Source organism: Cyprinus carpio, chromosome A22 (genome assembly GCF_018340385.1).
Source record: "Cyprinus carpio isolate SPL01 chromosome A22, ASM1834038v1, whole genome shotgun sequence".
NCBI lineage: Eukaryota > Metazoa > Chordata > Actinopteri > Cypriniformes > Cyprinidae > Cyprinus > Cyprinus carpio.
Genome location: NC_056593.1, coordinates 21,249,408 through 21,270,123, shown reverse-complemented (window position 1 = coordinate 21,270,123; position 20,716 = coordinate 21,249,408). Strand labels below are relative to the sequence as shown.

Genomic DNA, 20,716 nt, shown 5'->3' with positions numbered 1-20,716 from the left:
GTGGCTGTTCTACACTTTCCCTTTAGATCTCTCATACTTTAATAACCAAGTATGTCTGTTACTTTAGCTGAAGCTGGATCTTACAAAAAAAAAACAAGTACTGTATTTGTTAAAAGGTAATGTAAGACAACTACTATTTCAAGCTTTGAAATATTTAGCAATTCCATCAATTCCATTTTTCTCAATATCTTCAGACTAAAATCAGAGTAAAATAAAAGTACAATCAGTAAGTCCCATCAAGTCAATTTCACAGTCTACGCACTCTCTGATTCAATCTGCTTACCAAATATACATTGAATCAAACATTAAAGTTGTGTAGTGCAAATTTTTCAAAATGTTCAAGTGTTTAACACTTCAGCAGTTTGGAAAAGCTATGATTTACCTTTCTCCCACAATTTCTTGCAAATGACAAACAAACAAACAAACAAAAAGGACTTAACACTTTAAAAAGGGAATAGATTTTTGGCAAGAATGCTAAAAATCACATGCTAAATAACTGCTGCTCATTTCATGCTTCATTTGTTCTCATATTACTCCAGACCATGGCATATGCCTCATTTACACACTTAAACAGTTATCATTATTGCTTATTTGTTAGCTTTGTACATCTGTTAAAAATGGTACATACAGGACAAAATACACTTTTTGATATTCCCAAATTAAGCTTAACAGTTTCCCTTAGCTGTTTCCTTTAAACATATTTTCAAGTTGATCTAAAATAGAAGAGCCAGAGTTATGAAGCTGTTTCAAAATCAGAAACAAGTGCAATGTATTTAGCATCCACCAAAGGCCTCACAGACAGGGGAATTTTGGTTATTTTGCATTTGTCACTATTGCTATATTGCATATTGTCACATTATTAAGAGCACAACATTTAGGCACATATGCAGGATACAGTATTTTATAGTTAAAAATGCTGTGAAAAAATAAAAACTTATATTCATCATACAGTACTCAAACATAACAATAAGCTGGTTTATGATTTTTAGTAAGACTTTTGAAATGTGGCTTTAACAGTATGTTCGTAACAGTATTTAACAGTATGTGCAAGGTGACAAAAATGGCCTATCCATAAAACAAGAGCAGAAATCATTCATAAATTGTCACATTTTGCTTGACTGAATTGAAATGATCAGACATACAGTATGATTTGACAGTAAAAACAGAAGTGAAAATAAGATTTGCAGCTGTACATTTCACAGATACAAATATATGTTGATTTAGATTACCATACAAAAATGTAAAAAATTTGACAATTGATTTCCATTATAGTGATATATTCCATAATATGGAAGTTCCATATATTCATCCATTTATTTATGTTGATTATTAAAGTAAAGTGTATAATTCTTGTTCCACTGAAGGCAACATAATTTGAAAAATAAGCGCCGTTGCACCATATCACTTAAAATTATGGTTCATAAAGGGATTTTTTGTTCCTCAGAACTTTTCAGTGAACAGTTCTTAAAGCTGCAGTCGGTAACGTTTGGGGCTCGTGTCTGGCGGAAGAACAATGTAGCCGGAGCTACTTCTCTCTGTTTACATCTATGGCGAGTCACGCAGGTACTGTGCTACTCTGCAGTGTTGCCGACCCCAACCAGACTAAAATAGTCCGAATATAAACACTTATTATAGGTGTACCGTAGTGATTCAGGATAAGACAAAAACACGGTTTGGAAAATGGATTCATGATGTACTCGCTCATTATATATATTTTCAACACAAAACAACACTGTGGCACAGCCTTGCGCTGATTGGACCAGAAGAGCCGGGAGTGGTGGATTTAGTTTATATTGGAGAGAAGTAGCTCCGGCTACAATGTTCTTCTGCCATACGCGAGCCCCAAAAGTTACTGACTGCAGCTTTAAAAGAGCCATTTTTTTTTTTCTTGGTGTGAAGAATATTTTAATCATCTAAGGAAAGTTTTTTCACTATAAAGTACCTTCTGTGCAAAGGAAAGCTTCCATGGATGCAACTGATGTACAGTAATGCTAAATTTCTCCAAATCTGTTCCCATGAAGAAACAAACTCATCTACATCTTGGATGACCTGAGCATGAATATATTTTCAGAAAGTTTTCATTTTTGGGTGAACAATTGCTTTAAAGGTTATTCATGGAACCACTGATGTCAGTATTTTTAAGAGTGTGTGTGCGCTGCAGCTCAAGGTTGGAAAAAAAAAATCACAACACTGAAAAAGTTCCTCTCTTCATCTTTAAAGAAAGATACTAGTTGAGGGCAGTTTGGCTTTGACTATAACAGGAACAAACCCCTGTTTTCCCTTCAACCCACCACATCAGACATCAAACCTACTTAGGAGAACTTGTTGTCATCCTTTTCTGAATCTGGAGAGTCTGGCCTTGATAAGTCAAACAGGTTTGACGGTCCTGAGGTCTTTCTGTCTTTGAGAAGCTGGAGCATCTCAGCGAGCTGGCCTTCCAGTGCACTCATTCTGCTGCTGAGCGAGTGGATGTCTCCTCGCAGCTCCTGCTTCAGTTCCATAAAGCAGGCCTGAAGACTCTGTTCTGGAATGGGGTAAAACCCTTGTTTGCCCTCGGCCTGCAAGGGGCTCCGATCCTGAGTGGTTTGAGCGCTCCCGTCTCCCATATTGTCGAGCCGCAGATCACTCTTGGTGATGCCGCTGTCACACGAGTCTGTCTTCTTGAGGGACAGTTGGTCTTGTGACTTAGTCCTATCTGGAAGCATCTCCATGGACTCGGCTTTGGACACCGAACACCAGGAGAGATCAGACTTGGCTGTGGCTTCTTTAAACCGACCCCAGCCTTTGTTTTTGGGAGGTTCTGCTGACTTGTTTCCTGTACAGTTTCCATTAGGGGCCACAGGAGCATGAAGTTTGGCTCGACATGAAGTTCTAGACGATGAGGAGGAGGACACAGAGGTAATCGGTGTGGCTGGACTTTCAGTGACTGTGACAGCGCTGGTTGTTGCCGTGATCTCGTGTACCACAGTCTCTGCTTTGCCTCTCTCGACATCCTGCTCTCCTTGACTCGCTCGCTCCGCCGCCAGACGAGCCTCCTTCTGCTGACGGAACCGCTGGAAGAGTCGCCGCACCGGGTGATCAGGAGGAAGATTCAGAGGCGCTTCATTCTTCCTTCGCAGCATCTCCTCTTCCTCCCGTTTGACGTCACTTATTTTACGGAAGATGATCTGTGTGATTCAAACAGGAGAGTATATTTATACATGAGGATGAACACAGTTTTTAAAGAACAGATTATATGATAGCTTTACATGAAGAAAATGACTTGAAAAACATCCATTTTTTTCAGGTTCAGCATTAAATACATCATTTGATGACTATAATGCACAAGATCCATTTGAATGTGTTGAATACAACACAAATGATATTTGAGAGCTTGGGCAGAGGGCAAGATTTTAAGCAAATGATGACTTGTGATCTGAATTTTGACCTCCCCACATGCACCTACAATATTAGAAAACCTGGCACAGAGCTGGAATTAAAGCTTGAAATAAATATATAGTGTGTGTGTGTGTGTGTATATATATATATATATATATATATATATATATATATATATTCCCCATAAATATCAAAATGAATTTTATTACAGAAATTAAAACTATGCTCATTACAGAAAATGCATTTTAATGACTAAACTAATAGCTAGGATGATAAAAATCAGCAACACAGCATTGACCCAGAAATTTTCAGAGCCCTTGGTCACTATGTGCGTTCACTACTTCTGTCTGTGCTCTTGACCCTTCAGCATCTCGAATGATGAGGAGCGAGTCACATGGTTCATTTTGAAGTGTTGCTAGAGGGGTTAGTCACTGCTGTCTTTAGCTTCATGATGCATCAAAATCAGGCATATTTAGAAGCAAGTGTGTACTGATTTCTGAAAGAACAAATCCCATTTATACAAGTCGATAAGCCTTTGTACCCAAAAGGTAAACATGATTTTTATGTTATTTTTTCTGGATCAACATCCTTTTTTTTTTTTTTTCTTTTTTTTATTTTATCCTTTATTTAACCAGGAGAAGCCCATTGAGATTAAAAATCTCTTTTGCAAGGGAGACCTGGCCAAGATAGGCAGCTCAATTACATCACATCATTACATACATACAAAGACACACACACACACACAAAAAAAAAATAAAAATAAAAAAAATAAAAATAAATTAATCGAAACAGTTTGAAAGCCAATTATGCACTTACAATGAAATCTCAATTAAAAACATTGACATGTGAGGGAGTCATATCCTTATTGGTCTTGGTTCCACTAGTTATTACTCTAAATCCTATGCATTTGTCAGTTGCCAAAGGATCCTCTGTGAGGTCTGTGACCTGCATACTGCCACTTTTGCTCCTGATACAGCCAATCACATGAGCTGAAAATGCCATGTAAAAAAAAAAAATGACTTCATGACCAGTGTTTGGGGTAATGCATTACAAATAACATGAGTTACATAATAAGATTGGTATCTTTAAATAGCTAGTAAAGTAACATAGTAAAGTAGCTAGTAAGTTACATTTATAAATAAAAAAATATATATCGTTTTAGTTACTTTTTCAAATTCAAGTTACTTTGTTTTCCCTTTTATTCACTGACAGCTCTCCTGTCCCCATGTTGAGAGAAACTGAAAGTGAGGTACAAAGGCAGAGGCACTTTCCACAGGCTGAGACTTATTAATATAACTTTTGGTGTGAAAGGGCCCTTACAGTTTCCAAAAATACAACTTTTAATTTTTTTGCTGTTAAAAATTAATAAGAAAGCCCAGCGTAGGTGGCAAAAAGTAGTGGTAACACTTTATTTTAAGGATCAAATTTTAGCTATTTATTAGTTGCTTATTAGCATGAGTATTACTAGCATACTGGCTGTTTATTAGTACTTATAAAGCACATATTAATGCCTTATTCTGCATGACCATATTTTAGATCCCTTAATTCACCCCATACCAAAAGTAACCTAATGCATAACTTTAAAAAGTAACAAAGTAATGTAATTACTTTTTTATAGAATAATGCAATATCGTAATGCATTACTTTCCCCAACACTGTGTGCATTCCTGTAGTTCCGTCATCTAGTCAGCATTGTCATGAACAGTCTCAAAAACAAATCTTATCCAAAGAATCTCGCAAAACTCAAAGTCACCCCAAAACCAAAGACAAAAGGCATCTATCAGGCTAATTAGCATAGGTTTTCTTAATTGTTTTCTCATCCTCTTATTGTTGGAGGCACAGACTCCCTTAAAAACACTTCTGTTTCACACAAAAAGTTTTTCACAATTGAGAGAGAAGACTATTAAGTTAATTTGTCTTATTTAGATTAGATCGATCATTGAAAGTGGTGGACACTGAATCGTACTGCATTTAAATGCAAAACAGATGAAAATTAAGCACAGGATGTTTAGAACTGCCAACAACTTTTGTAAACCTAATTACAAGCAATATGTTAATGGATGCTGAAGCTATCCTAATGTGTTAATGATGTTGCTTCATTAATTCATTCCTGTTCACAGACTGACTCAATAAGACTTTGTTTGCTTACCAGGTCACATGAGTCTGCTTCCTGATGAAGCCACTTAAATGCATTGTAAGGTGCAAAAATAAATGGATTTTCTATCAGATCAGAGGGATGACTGTGAGATGTGTGGTGGGAGCAGCACTGGACTGGAGGTGGACAGTATTCAGGATTGTCATTTTTCTAATGTGTCAAAGCCAAAGATAATGAGTTTTGGGGGTTAGAGTGGTTCATAGTTTAATGCTCGATTCTGAAAACAACAAACTTGTATTTCTTCATGTGGAATCTTGATCAGCCATCTGTAGAGAATTACAGAAGTTTGAGATAACATGAAAAACATAACATGCTACATACTCATCCTGTGTGATAATGTTGCATGTCCAAGACATATGTGTGCATCTGTTTATCGATGCAGTCAATAACCAATTGATTTCAATAAAAAAAAACCTTTCAAAGTCGACATAAAACAGAAGTTGCTAGAAGTGCCCTATTTTATGAGTGAAATGTCTTTTCTAATGAGAAAAACTGTGATTAATTTGATTGTTGGGTCGTTGTCGTTTTCTATTGCAGCAATCTCATGTGAGTGAATGTCCCTCCCTCGCACCGAGACACATATCATCAGAGAAGAAATGCCATTGCAAGAGGGAGAGGAAGATATTTTGATTAAAAATAATGTATAGTACTATAGTTAGTTTGGACTTCAAGGTGATTATAATGTAAACCATTAAGCGCATAATTTTTTTTTTTGACCATAAGCTATTTTCCTAAAATATATTTAAACTTTAGTTGACTACAATGTGTCCATGTCTATATTTATTTGTATATCTGTATATTTATTTGAATAGAGCAGTGCTCTGTTAATTTTACATTTTTGTGTTTTGCGAACAGTCATGTGGATTTGGAATGACATGAATGTGAATACTCTGTCTAGTGAAGGTGACTAGTGACAGTTTACTGCTCATGATGATCAACAGAGTAACAGGTCTTTAAAATTGCCTTCCAATGTCTGTTATTATTTATTAGCATAGAGGTGACAGGAAACAGCTGGATGTCTCAAAGATTAATTACTCCAACCATTTAAGAAATCACTGTGCAGCCCTCAAGTGACATTAGAATTTCATATTTCAGAGCAACACACTCTGCCAAAGCAAAGTTGGTTATTGATTTTTTTTCAGTGTATACTGCTCAGCACAAGCTAGTATTCCATTCTGAACAAATCTTTGATTCAAACTGATAATTTTTGAGATTGCAATTCTTTTGTGCGATTAATTAAAGTCTCTTTAGAATCATTTGTTTGTGAATCAGACTACACTGATTATGCTAAATGTTTTTGCGTGCAGCAAGGCAATGCTATGGTATAGACATATGAACACTCAATGATGTGCTGTAAAAACGGTCTATTTGACCATGTGATGAAGGTGAAGTCATTTGTTGGACATATACTCATTTACCATAAAATTACATGCATTTCCAAACTTGCCCATCAACAGAATCTATTCACAAGGTGAACATGCTTCTGTAATATAATGTTTTACAAGCAGCCACTCACCTGAAACTGGTTCAGCAAACTCATTCAGCACTTTTTGTGGGCAAACAAGAGACTATATATTTTCCCCAGTGCTGGATCTGACCTAAATTAACAGTATGAGGCCTTCTGAGAGCCATGTATCACAAAGAAAACAAGACACTGTTGTTAAGTGTGCAGAGGGCCAGGTTGAGCTGTGTGATGTGATTATCATATACAGACAGTCACACTTACAGCACAAGCCTGGCCACAGATCAATGACACATGAGAGACAGACAGGAACATGTATGTAAATAAAGGATGAGTCTGTGTGGGATTGAATTAAAATACCACTGAAGATCATGAAAAGCCTGACCGGCTTGAACAAATGTAGAAATAAAAGAAAAATATTGTGAAAAGGATACAATAAATGAAATATTATTATTATAGTTGCAGGAAAGGTGAAACGAAAGATAGGTTTGTCTGAATTAAAAGCAGAAAGATCTTAGTAAGCAACTCTTAGTGAGCAAGTGCTGTGATCAATACCATCAATGCTGTGTGCCGCCCCAGTCCAGGAGAAACTGAAGGATACAGATCTGTCCATTCCAGAACACAATCAAAACCAGCGATCAGTGACAGAGAGCTTTAAGAACACCATTATGTCACTGTCCAAAAGCTCTGCTGTTGAAGGTTATAGTTCACCATAAAAGACTGATATACAGACAGACAGACAGACAGATCTCCTCTATCTATCAAATATCTGTCAGTCTCTCTCTGTTTGTCTGTCTGTCGATCAAAGAGACATTAATAGATAGACAGAATAACAGATAAACATACAGTATATATCTATCATCTATATCAACATATCTATCATCCATGTTACTGTATGTCTGTCTGTCTGTCTATTGAGAGACAGACAGACAGACAGACAGACAGACAGACAGATAGATAGACAGATAGATAGATAGATAGATAGATAGACAGACAGATAGACAGACAGACAGACAGACAGACAGACAGACAGACAGATAGATAGATAGACAGATAGACAGACAGACAGACAGACAGACAGATAGACAGATAGATAGACAGATAGATAGATAGATAGATAGATAGATAGACAGACAGACAGACAGACAGACAGACAGATAGATAGATAGATAGATAGATAGATAGATAGATAGACAGACAGACAGACAGATAGACAGATAGATAGACAGATAGATAGATAGATAGATAGATAGATAGATAGATTCAATTCAATTCAATTCAATTCAATTCAATTCAATTCAATTCAATTCAGCTTTATTGGCAAATAGTACATTGTACTGCCAAAGCATTTATATGAGCATGAAAAAACAAAGAATAGGGAAATAAAAATGAACAAAAAAAGAATGGTTTGTATGATCCAGCTGTCTGTCTGTCTGTCTGTCTGTCTGTCTGTCTATATCTATCTATCTATCTATCTATCTATCTATCTATCTATCTATCTATCTATCTGTCAGTCTATATGTATATCTATCTATCTGTCTTTCTATCCATCTATGATAGATAGACAAATAAACAGACAGATGCAATGCTGACATGGGTCATATGACACAAGCCTTACATCATTTTTCTTTAAAGCATTCATCACAGAAAGAGAAAGAGAGACAGACAGAGTCATGGGGAGGGTGGGACTGAAGGGTGGGGGTGGGTTGACGATGAAAATACTTCTGTATCAAGTTTCTATTTTCTGTTCTTCTAAGGTCAGTTTGACTTTGTGATCCATTAATTCAGCTCCTGACCCTACATGGCCATTTTCTGACTGTTACAAAATTAAATGGTTGGCTTTGATCATGACTATCTAATCTTTGCCTCTGTTTCTTTCTTCATTCTGCGCTCACAGAGAGAGCGGATCCACATTTAAGATTTGAGCCTTAGTTCAATAAGCTGTATCTGATTAGGCTGTATCTGGATAATGAAGCCAGATACAAAGAGCCGCTTATGCCACAATCTCACCTGAACAAATAAGGCTATTACTCTGATGATAGCCATGCAATCACATGCACACGCACACACAGAGGCTGTGATTGATTCAGCCCCCAAACCGTTTCATATGCTGAGTGAACCAAGACTTTAGATTTCATAAATCACACCTATACTGTCAGACTAGACCAAAGAGAGCCACCAGTCATTCTTTATTCTTCCACGCTATTGGCTCACCTTAAATAACATCAGTTTAATTCAGGAATGACCTTGAGCAAACCTCCAAAAATAAGACCTGCAAATATGATTGACCAGTATATATATGTATAATTATTTTGATATATCAGCTGAAAAAAAAAATATATTTTGAAACTTATTCCAACAATATCTTTCTTTTGTGTCTTTTGTCATTGTATTTCTTGTGAACTTCATTATTCTTCTCATAAAATTAGAATGATAATTAAAACTTTTTCGTTATAGTAATCATCCTTGTTGTGAACAGGCCTTTAGAGACAAACAGCTAGATAGATCGCATTCTATTCTATTCTATTCTATTCTATTCTATTCTATTCTATTCTATTCTATCAAATGTCTCCTCACTTTACTGATTTGTGTATCCATACATTTAACATATGAAATCTTATATATGAAACCAGGATGTTTTGCTACTATTTTTATTTAATATTTTTCATTTTAATTTTAGTTCAATTGTTAGTGATTTTGTTATGGGTTTTTTTTTATTGTTTTTAATACTATTTAGGTTTAATTTATTTTAAGTTTAGTTTTTATTTATTTCTAGTTCACACTCTTAATTTAAATGTATTTGTAAATATTTAATTAATGTTTGTTTTTAATCTAATGTTTTATTTTATTTTATCTTATTTATTTTTCAATTAAAGAAATAGTTTTCATTAGTTTTAGTTTACTTAACCATAATAACCCTGACAAAAAAATAAGTCATGCAGGAGGTTGAGTAAATGACTGAATTTTCTTTGTTTTTTGTGTTTTTACTATCCCTTTAAAAGTAACACATTTGAAGAGACAAACAAGAAAGCACAGTCAGAACAGCAGTGCATTTAGTATTCAGAGAAGCTCACTGTCCCTACAGCCGCCACACAAGTAATGGAGTGCTTTAGGGATTGTGTCTGCGAGAGGGTATAGATCTTCCAGCTGAGTTGGCTTCATAATCACTTCACTGTAAAAATTGCTTACAAAGAGAAACGAGACATGAATTTAAACAAAGCCGTGTGCAGCCTGGCTCCAGCCCCGCCCCCACATGGACGCAATGTAGCTGACAAACTCAGCTGACAAAAGCAGATGAAATTGAACAGCATTCACCCACACCAGCTATAATATTAATGAAAAGCTGTCAAAATCATTCTCGGAAGAGCAGCGGTAAATGAACGATTCCTCAACAGCAGAAGGAAGGTCAAAGATTTGACAGCCAAGAGGAAACCATAATAATAATAATAATAATAAAAAATGAAGAAAAAAAAAGAAACAAATGAAAAGTCAAAAAGCTGCAGGGATTTTATCATTCAAAATTTTTACAGTTTAGTCTGACTATAGCAGCTAGAGTAGGGGCTTTCACACATATTTACAGCCTTTATGGAAAATTACCACCTTTTTGGAAAATCAACATTTTAAATAGCTGCAAAAATGCATCATGAAATTTAATGTAGAGCAAACTTTGCAACTGTTAAAAAAGTACAGTGCCTTGCAAAAGTATTCATACCTCTTCATTTTTTGCCTGTTATGTTGCTGCTTTATGTGAAACTGCTTATGTTAAGCTTATGTTATCTACACTCCATACACTATAAAGACAAAGCCAAAAACAGGTTTATTAGAAATAAAGTTTATTAGAAATAAAAAAAAAAACTGAAATTATTACATTTTCTGGGACACTTGCAATTTAGCTCAGGAGCATTCATATCGCTTGTAGATGTAACTACACTTCAAGTGACGTTAACCTATTGGGTTGAATGGGTATGATTTGACAAGGCACACACTTCTCAATAAAAGGTCTAACAGCTGAAAATGCATATCAGAGCAAAAACCAAGCCATGAGGTCAAAAGAACCGACTGTAGAGCTCAGAGACAGGATTCTGTCAAGACACCTATCTGGGGAATAATTCAGAAAAAAATTCTTCTGCATTGAAGGTTCACGGGAGCATGTAGCCTCCATTATCCTTAATGGCAGAAGTTTGGAAACACTAGGACTCTTCCTTGAGCTGGCCTTCTGGCCAAACTGAGCAATCAGTTGAGAAGGGTCTTGGTTAGACTGGTGACCAAGAAGCTGATGAACACTCTAGTTGAGCTCCATGATCATATATGGAGAAGCTTACAGAAGGACAAACATCAAACACTCCACCAATCTGGGCTTTATAGTGGTCATGCTGAGAGACTGTTTTTTAGCAGCAGGGACTTGTCAGAGCAGAAGGAAAGCTCAACACAGCAAAATATAGAAGATAGCATTAATGAAAACGAAGTCCAGAGCATTCAGAACCTCGGACTGGGCAGAAGGTTCACCTTCCAACAAGACAATGACCCTAAGCACACAGCTAACACAATGCAAGAGTGGCTGATGGACAACGCTGTGAATGTCCTTGAGTGGCCCAGCCACAACCTGAGCTTGAACTCAGTCAAACCTTTCTGGAGAAACCTGGAAGTGTCTATAGGCCCCCTCCAACCTGACAGAGCTTGAGAGGTGAAGAGGTGAGGAGAAGAAGGGCAGATAATTGCCAAATGCAGATGTGCAAAGCTTGTTGCATCTTACCCAAAAAGAATTGAGACTGTAAAGGTGCTTCAACTAAGTACTGAGTATGAATAGCTATGCAATTAATTTATTTCTTTTTTTTTTCTTCATTATGGTGTATAGAGTATAAACTGATGTGAAAAAAAGTAATTTGAAGCAGTTTAACGTAAGGCAGCAAAATAAACTGAAAAAATGAAGGGGTATGAGTACTTTTGCAAGGGACTGTATGCTCAATATAATATGAATGAATTCTGTATGTACTACATCCACCATGTTGGCTTTGTCATGTGACCTACGTTGTCAGTTACATCCTTTCATTTCGATTCAGAACCTGTTGTCTCATGGGATAGTAAAGTGTCAATTGGATGCTTACAGAACGTACTTCAGAATCAGCCAAAATAGTAGGTCATCCAGGTACTTTTTCGCCTACTGTTTTATGGAAGCTATGAATTACGACTCATTCCACATACTGCTCAAAAACTGGCAATTTGAACAGACAGTGAAACTAAAGCTTCTCCTCATCAGGGTTGAAGAAAATGCACCGATTAAAGGTAATTTCCTTAAAGGTCATGACTGACATAACAGGTTTTACCAATACTTTGGTGCTGCTGTATGAATTGCATCTTAACGGCTGTAAGAAAAGTCAATCAATTTTATGGTAAATTACCAAGTTAAGTGTGTGAAAGCAACTAGTGACTCCAGACTGGAGTGTGACTATGTACAGTATAGGCCACTATATAATGAGTTTGTCAGTTAATGAATTAATCAGGGTTAAACTAGGATGAAAATGTGCAGAACTTGGCAGAACATTTGGAATTTGGGGGTTTGAGCTTTTCTTTAAGTGGGTACCCACCCTTTTCCTCAGGTTGTAGGTTAGCACCAGGTTCCGTGAGAAATGTCCGGCGAAGGCTGCGTAGAATTCCAGAACCTTCTGTAAGGCGTCCCGTTTGATGATGTGAAGATCGCAGTAGGTCAGCGCACGAACGTTTGCACAAGCCTGAGCTAAATTCACCTCTTTCCAGAACACATCCCCGAATACATCTCCCTTTCCTGAGAGAAAAAAAGAGAGGGGGACATTGAAGAATGAATTCCATTAGGCTTCCTAATACCTTCAGGAAAATGTCCTGGATTCGTGCATAGGTGCAAATTTTCATGGATCACAGGAAGCTCAATATGCACTTCAGAATGAAACTGGTCAGGTTGAGAATGTCATTTCAGCAGAATATTAAATAAGTTTATGCATGTAAATAAGACTGAAGCCAACTTTAATGTGACCAAGAGAGGGCAAATGTTTAACACTGACACAAATGGCTTTGGCTTAATACAACACAGCAAAAGTGCAGTCAAATTTACCATTGATAGGTGAATTTGCATGGGCGAAATCCAGCTATTTCAAAAGCGATCATCAACATTTTAAATAGCTGCAAAAATGGATCGTGAAATTTGACGAAGAGCAAACTTTGTAACTGGTAAAAAAAAAAAGTACAGTGCCTTGCAAAAGTATTCATACCTCTTCATTTTTTGCCTGTTATGTTGCTGCTTTATCTGAAACTGCTTATGTTAAGCTTATGTTAATCTACACTCCATACACCATAATACACCATAAAGCCAAAAACAGGTTTGAAACAACTTTGCAAATTTATTAGAAATAAAAAACCTGAAATGAATACATTGCATAAATATTTATACCTTTTTCTGGGACACTTGCAATTTCGCTCAGGAGCATTCATATCGCTTGTAGATGTAACTACACTTCAAGTGACGTTAGCCTGTTGGGTTGAATGGGTATGATTTGGAAAGGCACACACTTCTCAATAAAAGGTCTAACAGCTGAAAATGCATATCATAGCAAAAACCAAGCCATGAGGTCAAAAGAACTGTCTGTAGAGCTCTGAGACAGGATACTGTCAAGACAGCTATCTGGGGAATAATTCAGAAAAAAATTCTTCTGCATTGAAGGTTCACGGGAGCATGTAGCCTCCATTATCCTTAATGGCAGAAGTTTGGAAACACTAGGACTCTTCCTAGAGCTGGCCTTCTGGCCAAACTGAACAATCAGTTGAGAAGGGTCTTGGTTAGACTGGTGACCAAGAAGCTGATGAACACTCTAGTTGAGCTCCATGATCATATATGGAGAAGCTTACAGAAAGACAAACATCAAACACTTCACCAATCTGGGCTTTATAGTGGTCATGCTGAGAGACTGTTTTTTAGTGGCAGGGACTGAGGGACTTTTCAGAGCAGAAGGAAAGCTCAACACAGCAAAATATAGCTATTTCAAAGGCAATCCAAGTTTTGAGTGAGGGCAAAATTTTCCTTGTGCAGGGGTTCGAATTGGTCACACAAATTTGCAGTTTTGACAATCAGAAAGCTTCTTGGTTTGAATATCATACCAAGCTTGTGTTACTGAAGTGTTACCAATGTCAGATTTAAATCTTTGTATAAACTAATTTACAGGGTAGAACCTGTGTATGAGCTTAAAATAAATTTCTTTCACTTTGTCTGTGAAAAAGAATTTTTGCTGCGACTGAGTTCTGAGTGGTGTCTGCGACTGAGTTCATATGCGCGCCACTGAGTGGCGTCTGTACTTCCCGGTCAGAGAGCACCTGTCTATCAAAAGCTCACTATCCAATCAGAGTAGATCACTGTTAAGCCCGCTCCCATGAGAGGTTTGTGTCAAAACACCAAACGAAAAACTGCGAAACGTAAGCGAAATCTGTGGCAATGCATTCAGAATCCACGATTAGCGAAAACGAATCTTCGAAAAACATTAACGAAGAATGAAGCATATTTGAAGAGCCTGTTAAATTTGTGCGACTGAGTTAATTTTTTTCATTTTCATTGTGTTTTTCTTTCTTTTGTAATGGCATATTTTCTATATATAATGAAAAATATACAATCAGTTTTATAAAGTTTTGTTCATTTTTATAGAAGCAAATGTAATTCCATATTAATGAGGCTTTTAAATATTTGTCCATAAACCCACATTAAGCCTTTTCTTCATAGCGGTTTTCTTTGGGGGAGAAATGCTTAACATGCAATTTAGCACATTAGGTTTATATTCTGGGCGATTCTGCTTTTCTGTAAATACTATATGCTTTAATAATATGGTGTGTACTGAACTTGGTCCTCCAATGTCAGTGTTTTAGTACATTAAACCTTTTTAAACGCTTTTCATGTTAAATGTTTTATGAACTGCTCCATTATGGACTTACGGAGCTGTTTGGACCACTGCAAACTGTAAAGTAAACAGGAAGTTTTTTCTGTGTTTTGCTGAAGAAAAAAATGCAACATCAGGCTGGGTAAATGATGACAGAATTTTTATTTTTGGGTGAACTGTCCCTTTAATCAAATGTGCTATGCTTCACTTGAGCAATGGTCAAATTAGTAAATTTCATTGCTTATTTTACATGGGTATAGTAACTGTATGGGATATTTACAAAATAGTGAAATCTAATGCTACAACTGCATATAGATATATTTAGAAAGAAGATCATTTAAATAAAATGAGTAGACCAGACACAAGATAAATCCCAAACTGACAGATTCATTGTTTATAATGTAACAAATCTGTTATTAAGTCAAGTCACATTGCTTGTGTAGAACATTTCCACCAATTTCATAATTTAAAATGGTCTGTGTGATGACATGTCAACACTGCACTGGCTCCCTATCAAACATCGTATAGATTTTAAAATCTTGCTTATTACTTATAAAGCCCTGAATGGTTTAGCACCTCAGTATTTGAACGAGCTCTTGTTACATTATAGTCCTCCACGTCCGCTTCGTTCTCAAAACTCTGGCAATTTGATAATACCTAGAATATCAAAATCAACTGCGGGCGGCAGATCCTTTTCCTATTTAGCGCCCAAACTCTGGAATAACCTACCTAACATTGTTCGGGAGGCAGACACACTCTTGCAGTTTAAATCTAGATTAAAGACCCATCTCTTTAACCTGGCTTACACATAACACACTAATACGCTTATAATATCCAAATCCGTTAAAGGATTTTTAGGCTGCATTAATTAGGTAAACCGGAACCGGGAACACTTCCCATAACACCCCATGTACTTGCTACATCATTAGAAGAATGGCATCTACGCTCATATTAGTCTGTTTCTCTCTTATTCCGAGGTCACCGTAGCCACCAGATCCAGTCTGTTTCCAAGTCAGAGGGTCACTGCAGTCACCCCGGATCCAGTACGTATCCAGACCAGATGGTGGATCAGCACCTAGAAAGGACCTCTACAGCCCTGAAAGACAGCGGAGACCAGGACTAGACCCCCAGAGACAGATCCCCTGTAAAGACCTTGTCTCAGACGACCACCGGGACAAGACCACAGGAAACAGATGATTCTTCTGCACAATCTGACTTTGCTGCAGCCTGGAATTGAACTGCTGGTTTCGTCTGGTCAGAGGAGAACTGGCCCCCCAACTGAGCCTGGTTTCTCCCCAAGGTTTTTTCTCCATTCTGTCACTGATGGAGTTTTGGTTCCTTGCCGCTGTCGCCTCTGGCTTGCTTAGTTGGGGACACTTCCTTTACAGCGATATCATTGACTTGATTGCAAATTATTGCACAGATACTATTTAAACTGAACTGAGCTGTATGATGACATCACTGAATTCAATTATGAACTGCCTTTAACTGTCATTTTGCATTATTGACACACTGTTTTCCTAATTAATGTTGTTCAGTTGCTTTGATGCAATCTTTTTTGTTTAAAACACTATATAAATAAAGGTGACTTGATTTGACATGTAATACACCATTGACAGATATTAATGGACATTGAAATCAGTTTTTCTGAACAAAAGGAGTATTTTTAGCTGCTTTGATATCTTATTACGAAGATGTCACATGTCTATATGGCTGCTGGGATGATGTGTTGAACCACTGAAAAGCACAACAAAAGAGATGTGAATTGTTCAAATATCTTTCTTTTTTTAATCTACTATTCCAAAACTGGATGGCTTTTTGACAAGACTTCAAATGTGTTTTCATGTAAATTTCACATTCCTTTAATAGAACAATTCACAGTAGGTTTCACGCTAGAGCAGATCTCTCCACGGATGACTCTACTCTGTTTATAAAACTGCCATGACAGATTTACACTTCCAGTAAAATGACACACTCCGCTAGAGACCTGCCGCCCTGCACGGGTTGCAATGCAAATATTTATCTCAGCATAATACTTGACCGCCACTGGACACCAGATCTGTTTCTGCTGTGTCTGTTGAGAAGGCAAATCCAGAGAGGTCCTCATGGCACTATAAGCTTATTAGTGCTGTTTGGTAAGAAAAGGATCATTATTACTATTTCTCATGCTTAATGTTGTTTAATCATTCTAACACATTCACCTTTTGCCTTACCCGGGTCAGTTTTGACCCAGAGGAATGTGAGCTTATAAAACAGTGATAACTTAATACTTTTCCACTAAATCCGTAGTAGCACTTTATTTTACAGTCCTGTTCCACATGTACATAATATGTTCTTATTATAGTAATTACAATAACTGTCAATAGCTAGGTTCTAACCCTGAACCTACCCCTAAACCTAACCTTAACCCATGTAGTTACCTTGTACTACCAGTACTTTTTTTGTGTAAGCACACTGTATATGCACCTACTGTAAAATAAAGTGTTAAAAAAGTCAGCTGTTTTTAGTACGGTGATGAAAATTTGGAAATTGCTATGAAAATACACATCACATGTTTATGACCTGACATGAATATGCACGTGCAATGAAATTATAAACAGAAAAAAAATAAAATAAAAAATGTAACTGACATAACAAATAAACTATTTCAAATGAACTACAGCTCAAGGTGGTGTAGAGCAAAAGTTCAAAGACCAAAGAGCTTAAATTTGAAAAAGGATAGAGGTTTGAGGTTATTTAATTAATAAAATAGAGGTAAATGTAATATGGTAATTACACGGTAATTACATTCACTGTTCTGGGTGTGTGTTCACTGCTGTGAGTGTGCACTTAGGAAGGGATAAATGCAGAGCACTAATTCCGGGTATGGGTCACCATACTTGGCCACATGTCACGTCACTTTCACTTTTTTTTTCACTTTCACGGACTGTAAAAAAAAGAAAAGTGCTACCAAATTTTTTTTTTTTTTTCAGTATCACTTTTCATCAAAACTATCCCAATGCAAAAGGAGGGTTAAACATGTTCCTAACCCCAAGTATTAACCCTTCTGCATGGATTGAATGATTATTCAAATCGTTCCTTATTGAGGTGAGGTGTGCCATTACTTAACACACTGCCAAAAAAGGAACATACAGCCAGACTTCGGAGCTAGTACTTCTACTACTAAGGCAAAATGCTTTTTATATTCAAAGATTAATTGAAAAAGTGCACATATTACAACTTGTGATTTGGTATTCCAGGAAAATCACACACATTACATTTGATTCCTATTGTGGAACCAACAACGGAAATTTTAACCTTATTTGAAAAGGACTTTTACACAGATACTGAAATATGATTTTAAAAAATGATTCTCATTGAGGTAAATCTTGGAACTGAATGATATTAAAGACGTTTGGTTCTGTAAACGGTTCTTGAACGTCTTTGTTCTTCTGTTAACATAGACAAAAACATTGTGCTAAAACAGCAGCATTATTCACATAGTCACATATGTAAACATGTCCTATTATCAGGATTTCATCTGAATCTGTTTAAGCAAAACCCATCACACATAGATTTTTGCCCATTACCCCAATTTCATTTTGCATGTTCACACCTACTGGTAATCTGACAGTTTATTCAGTGTGTGCATGTCTTGTGCACATGTAATCGAAAAATTGCATTGCATTGTTTAGTTTTTAGAATGAGCTTTTTGATAGCTTCCACTGTATCGTTGTGCATGACTGAACTGACAGAATCAGCTGGGCCGGTAAATACTTCCATCATGTCCAACTCAAAACAAACAGAAATGCAATTGTGTTGCTATGTTGTATAATGGCTCAAGAGACTTAGATCTTTGTAAATGCTGACTGGTTATTGATGCATAAGAGTTTTGATGTAATAATTGGTATTTTAACTGGATCTTATTGCATGCATGTGCAAAACACATTTAATTTTTAGCACTGATTTGGGCCACTGTTAAATTATGTTCTAATTCCAATATGCATTTGACATTTAAAGATCTGTAAAGTGTAATGTAAAGGGTCCCAAATCTTTTTGTGGTCTGACCTACAACTAAATACTCTTATCTGAAAATGGTGACATGCAAGCTATATAAGCAAAAGTTATTAATATTAAATATGGTTACACTTTATTTTAAGGTGTCCTTGTTACAGTTATTACATATAAGTACTGAGTAATATTAATTAACTGCATGTACTTACTATATGGTTAGGATTAGGATTTAGGGTTGGCTTAGGGTTACTTTCATGTAATTATGCATAATTAATTGTTATTATAATAGTAAGTACATGTAACGTGTAACAAGGACACCTTAAAATGAAGTGTTACCTTAAATATCTGTTTGGTTGTTTATTTTACATAGAAAAATAGTATAAAAGTAGCAACATTTAACATACACAACATAATTTATTAACATAATTAACCTAAATACATTCATTTATACCAACAGAACTATTTTTTATGGTTAAATCAGGTAGAAATGTGCATCAAACAAGTAGACAACACCAAATGAATCTATTTATTTAAATCTGTTTTCAAAGTTTTTTTTTTTGGAAACTTTTACTTTTAGCTTCACTTATTACGAAGCATAATATCTTACTTTTCGCTCAACTTTTTAAACATTTTTACTTGTTATTTTGAATAAAATAACCACTACTCTTTCTGAAATGCAAGAATGATGTCTGATTCATAAACATGCTGATTCTTTTCAATGAATTTGCTTACAAATCGCACTAAACGATTCATCCGTGAATCAAACTGATCTGACTGCTGCTCTTCTTGAGTCTCTCTCCAATGATCCCGTCAAAATGAGCCAAGAATTGGGATAACGTCACACCTTGAATGTGAAACTGATGGCACAAAAAGTTACTAATGCCAAATTTTAGTATTGATTTTTGTAAATGAACACCATACTTTGTAATTGAAGTCAGTACTTATACTATTCGTGGAGTATTATTTTATTAGGTTTACTTTGTCCACTACTGCAAAATAAAGGCTCTGTGCATTAAACCTTGCAGAGTAAATCCAGCATAAAATAATCATTTATTGGAATAATTTTGCTGCCAAAATCTTTAAAAGGCATTTTAGCCAGAACCATTATCATTAAAGAATCATTCAGAACCTATTATACAGTAGGTGAACCAGTCAGTGAGACAGCAGAATTTTTATATACTGCGTTATCAGATGTGCTGAACACATTTTTTGCACTTAAATTTAACACATTTTAAAAACTTAAACTTACAAAAGAAAAAAAATTTAAACAATTAGACTGACTGATGGACTAAATATTCATAATAATTATATTTTCATGATTTGCTCTAGTCAAGTAGTAGACCTCAGAGCATTGCTAGAAATACACTTACCCAAAATAGCAACAACTTCATCATCCTGGATGACCTCCAAAGACCCTGACACCACGAAGCAAAGGCTGTCCACGCTTTCCCCTGCGTGGTAGATGAGGTCGCCCGGGGCGCAGTGGATGGTTTGAAACTCCACGGCAAGTGCTCTCAAACACCCGTCGCTGGCTAGTCGGAAAGCCGGATGCTCTTTGAACACCTTCCTGTTGAGGTGAACGCAGATGTCTGCTCGCATGTCTTTGGGGCAAATTTGCAACACCTGCAGAGCAATTTTAAAAACAATCAAATACAGATATTATGCTTTGTGATCTCACATGATCTAAAGCTTATCAGCATCATGCTAAAGCAAAAACTGGAGGTTCTCCAGGCCTTTCACTATTAATTTATGAGATTTTGAGAAAGCTTACGTAACACATATGTTAGGCTGTGATCTTAAACATTAGATGGTCATTATTCACAAATGCTACGGATG

General features: G+C 36.3%; 1 protein-coding gene across 1 annotated transcript in view; it reads right to left on the bottom strand.

Moving 5' to 3' along the window:
- Window positions 1-1,834: 1,834 nt before the first annotated feature.
- Window positions 1,835-20,716, bottom strand: part of LOC109083358 (potassium voltage-gated channel subfamily H member 1-like) — a 52,548-nt gene continuing 33,666 nt past the window's right edge. The window contains exons 9-11 of the mRNA XM_042712226.1: window positions 20,251-20,503; window positions 12,581-12,777; window positions 1,835-3,167 (exon numbers count right to left, since the gene is read on the bottom strand). Coding sequence (XP_042568160.1) covers window positions 2,313-3,167; window positions 12,581-12,777; window positions 20,251-20,503 — 1,305 coding nt within the window. The 3' untranslated portion in view covers window positions 1,835-2,312. The remainder of the gene's footprint in view (window positions 3,168-12,580; window positions 12,778-20,250; window positions 20,504-20,716) is intronic.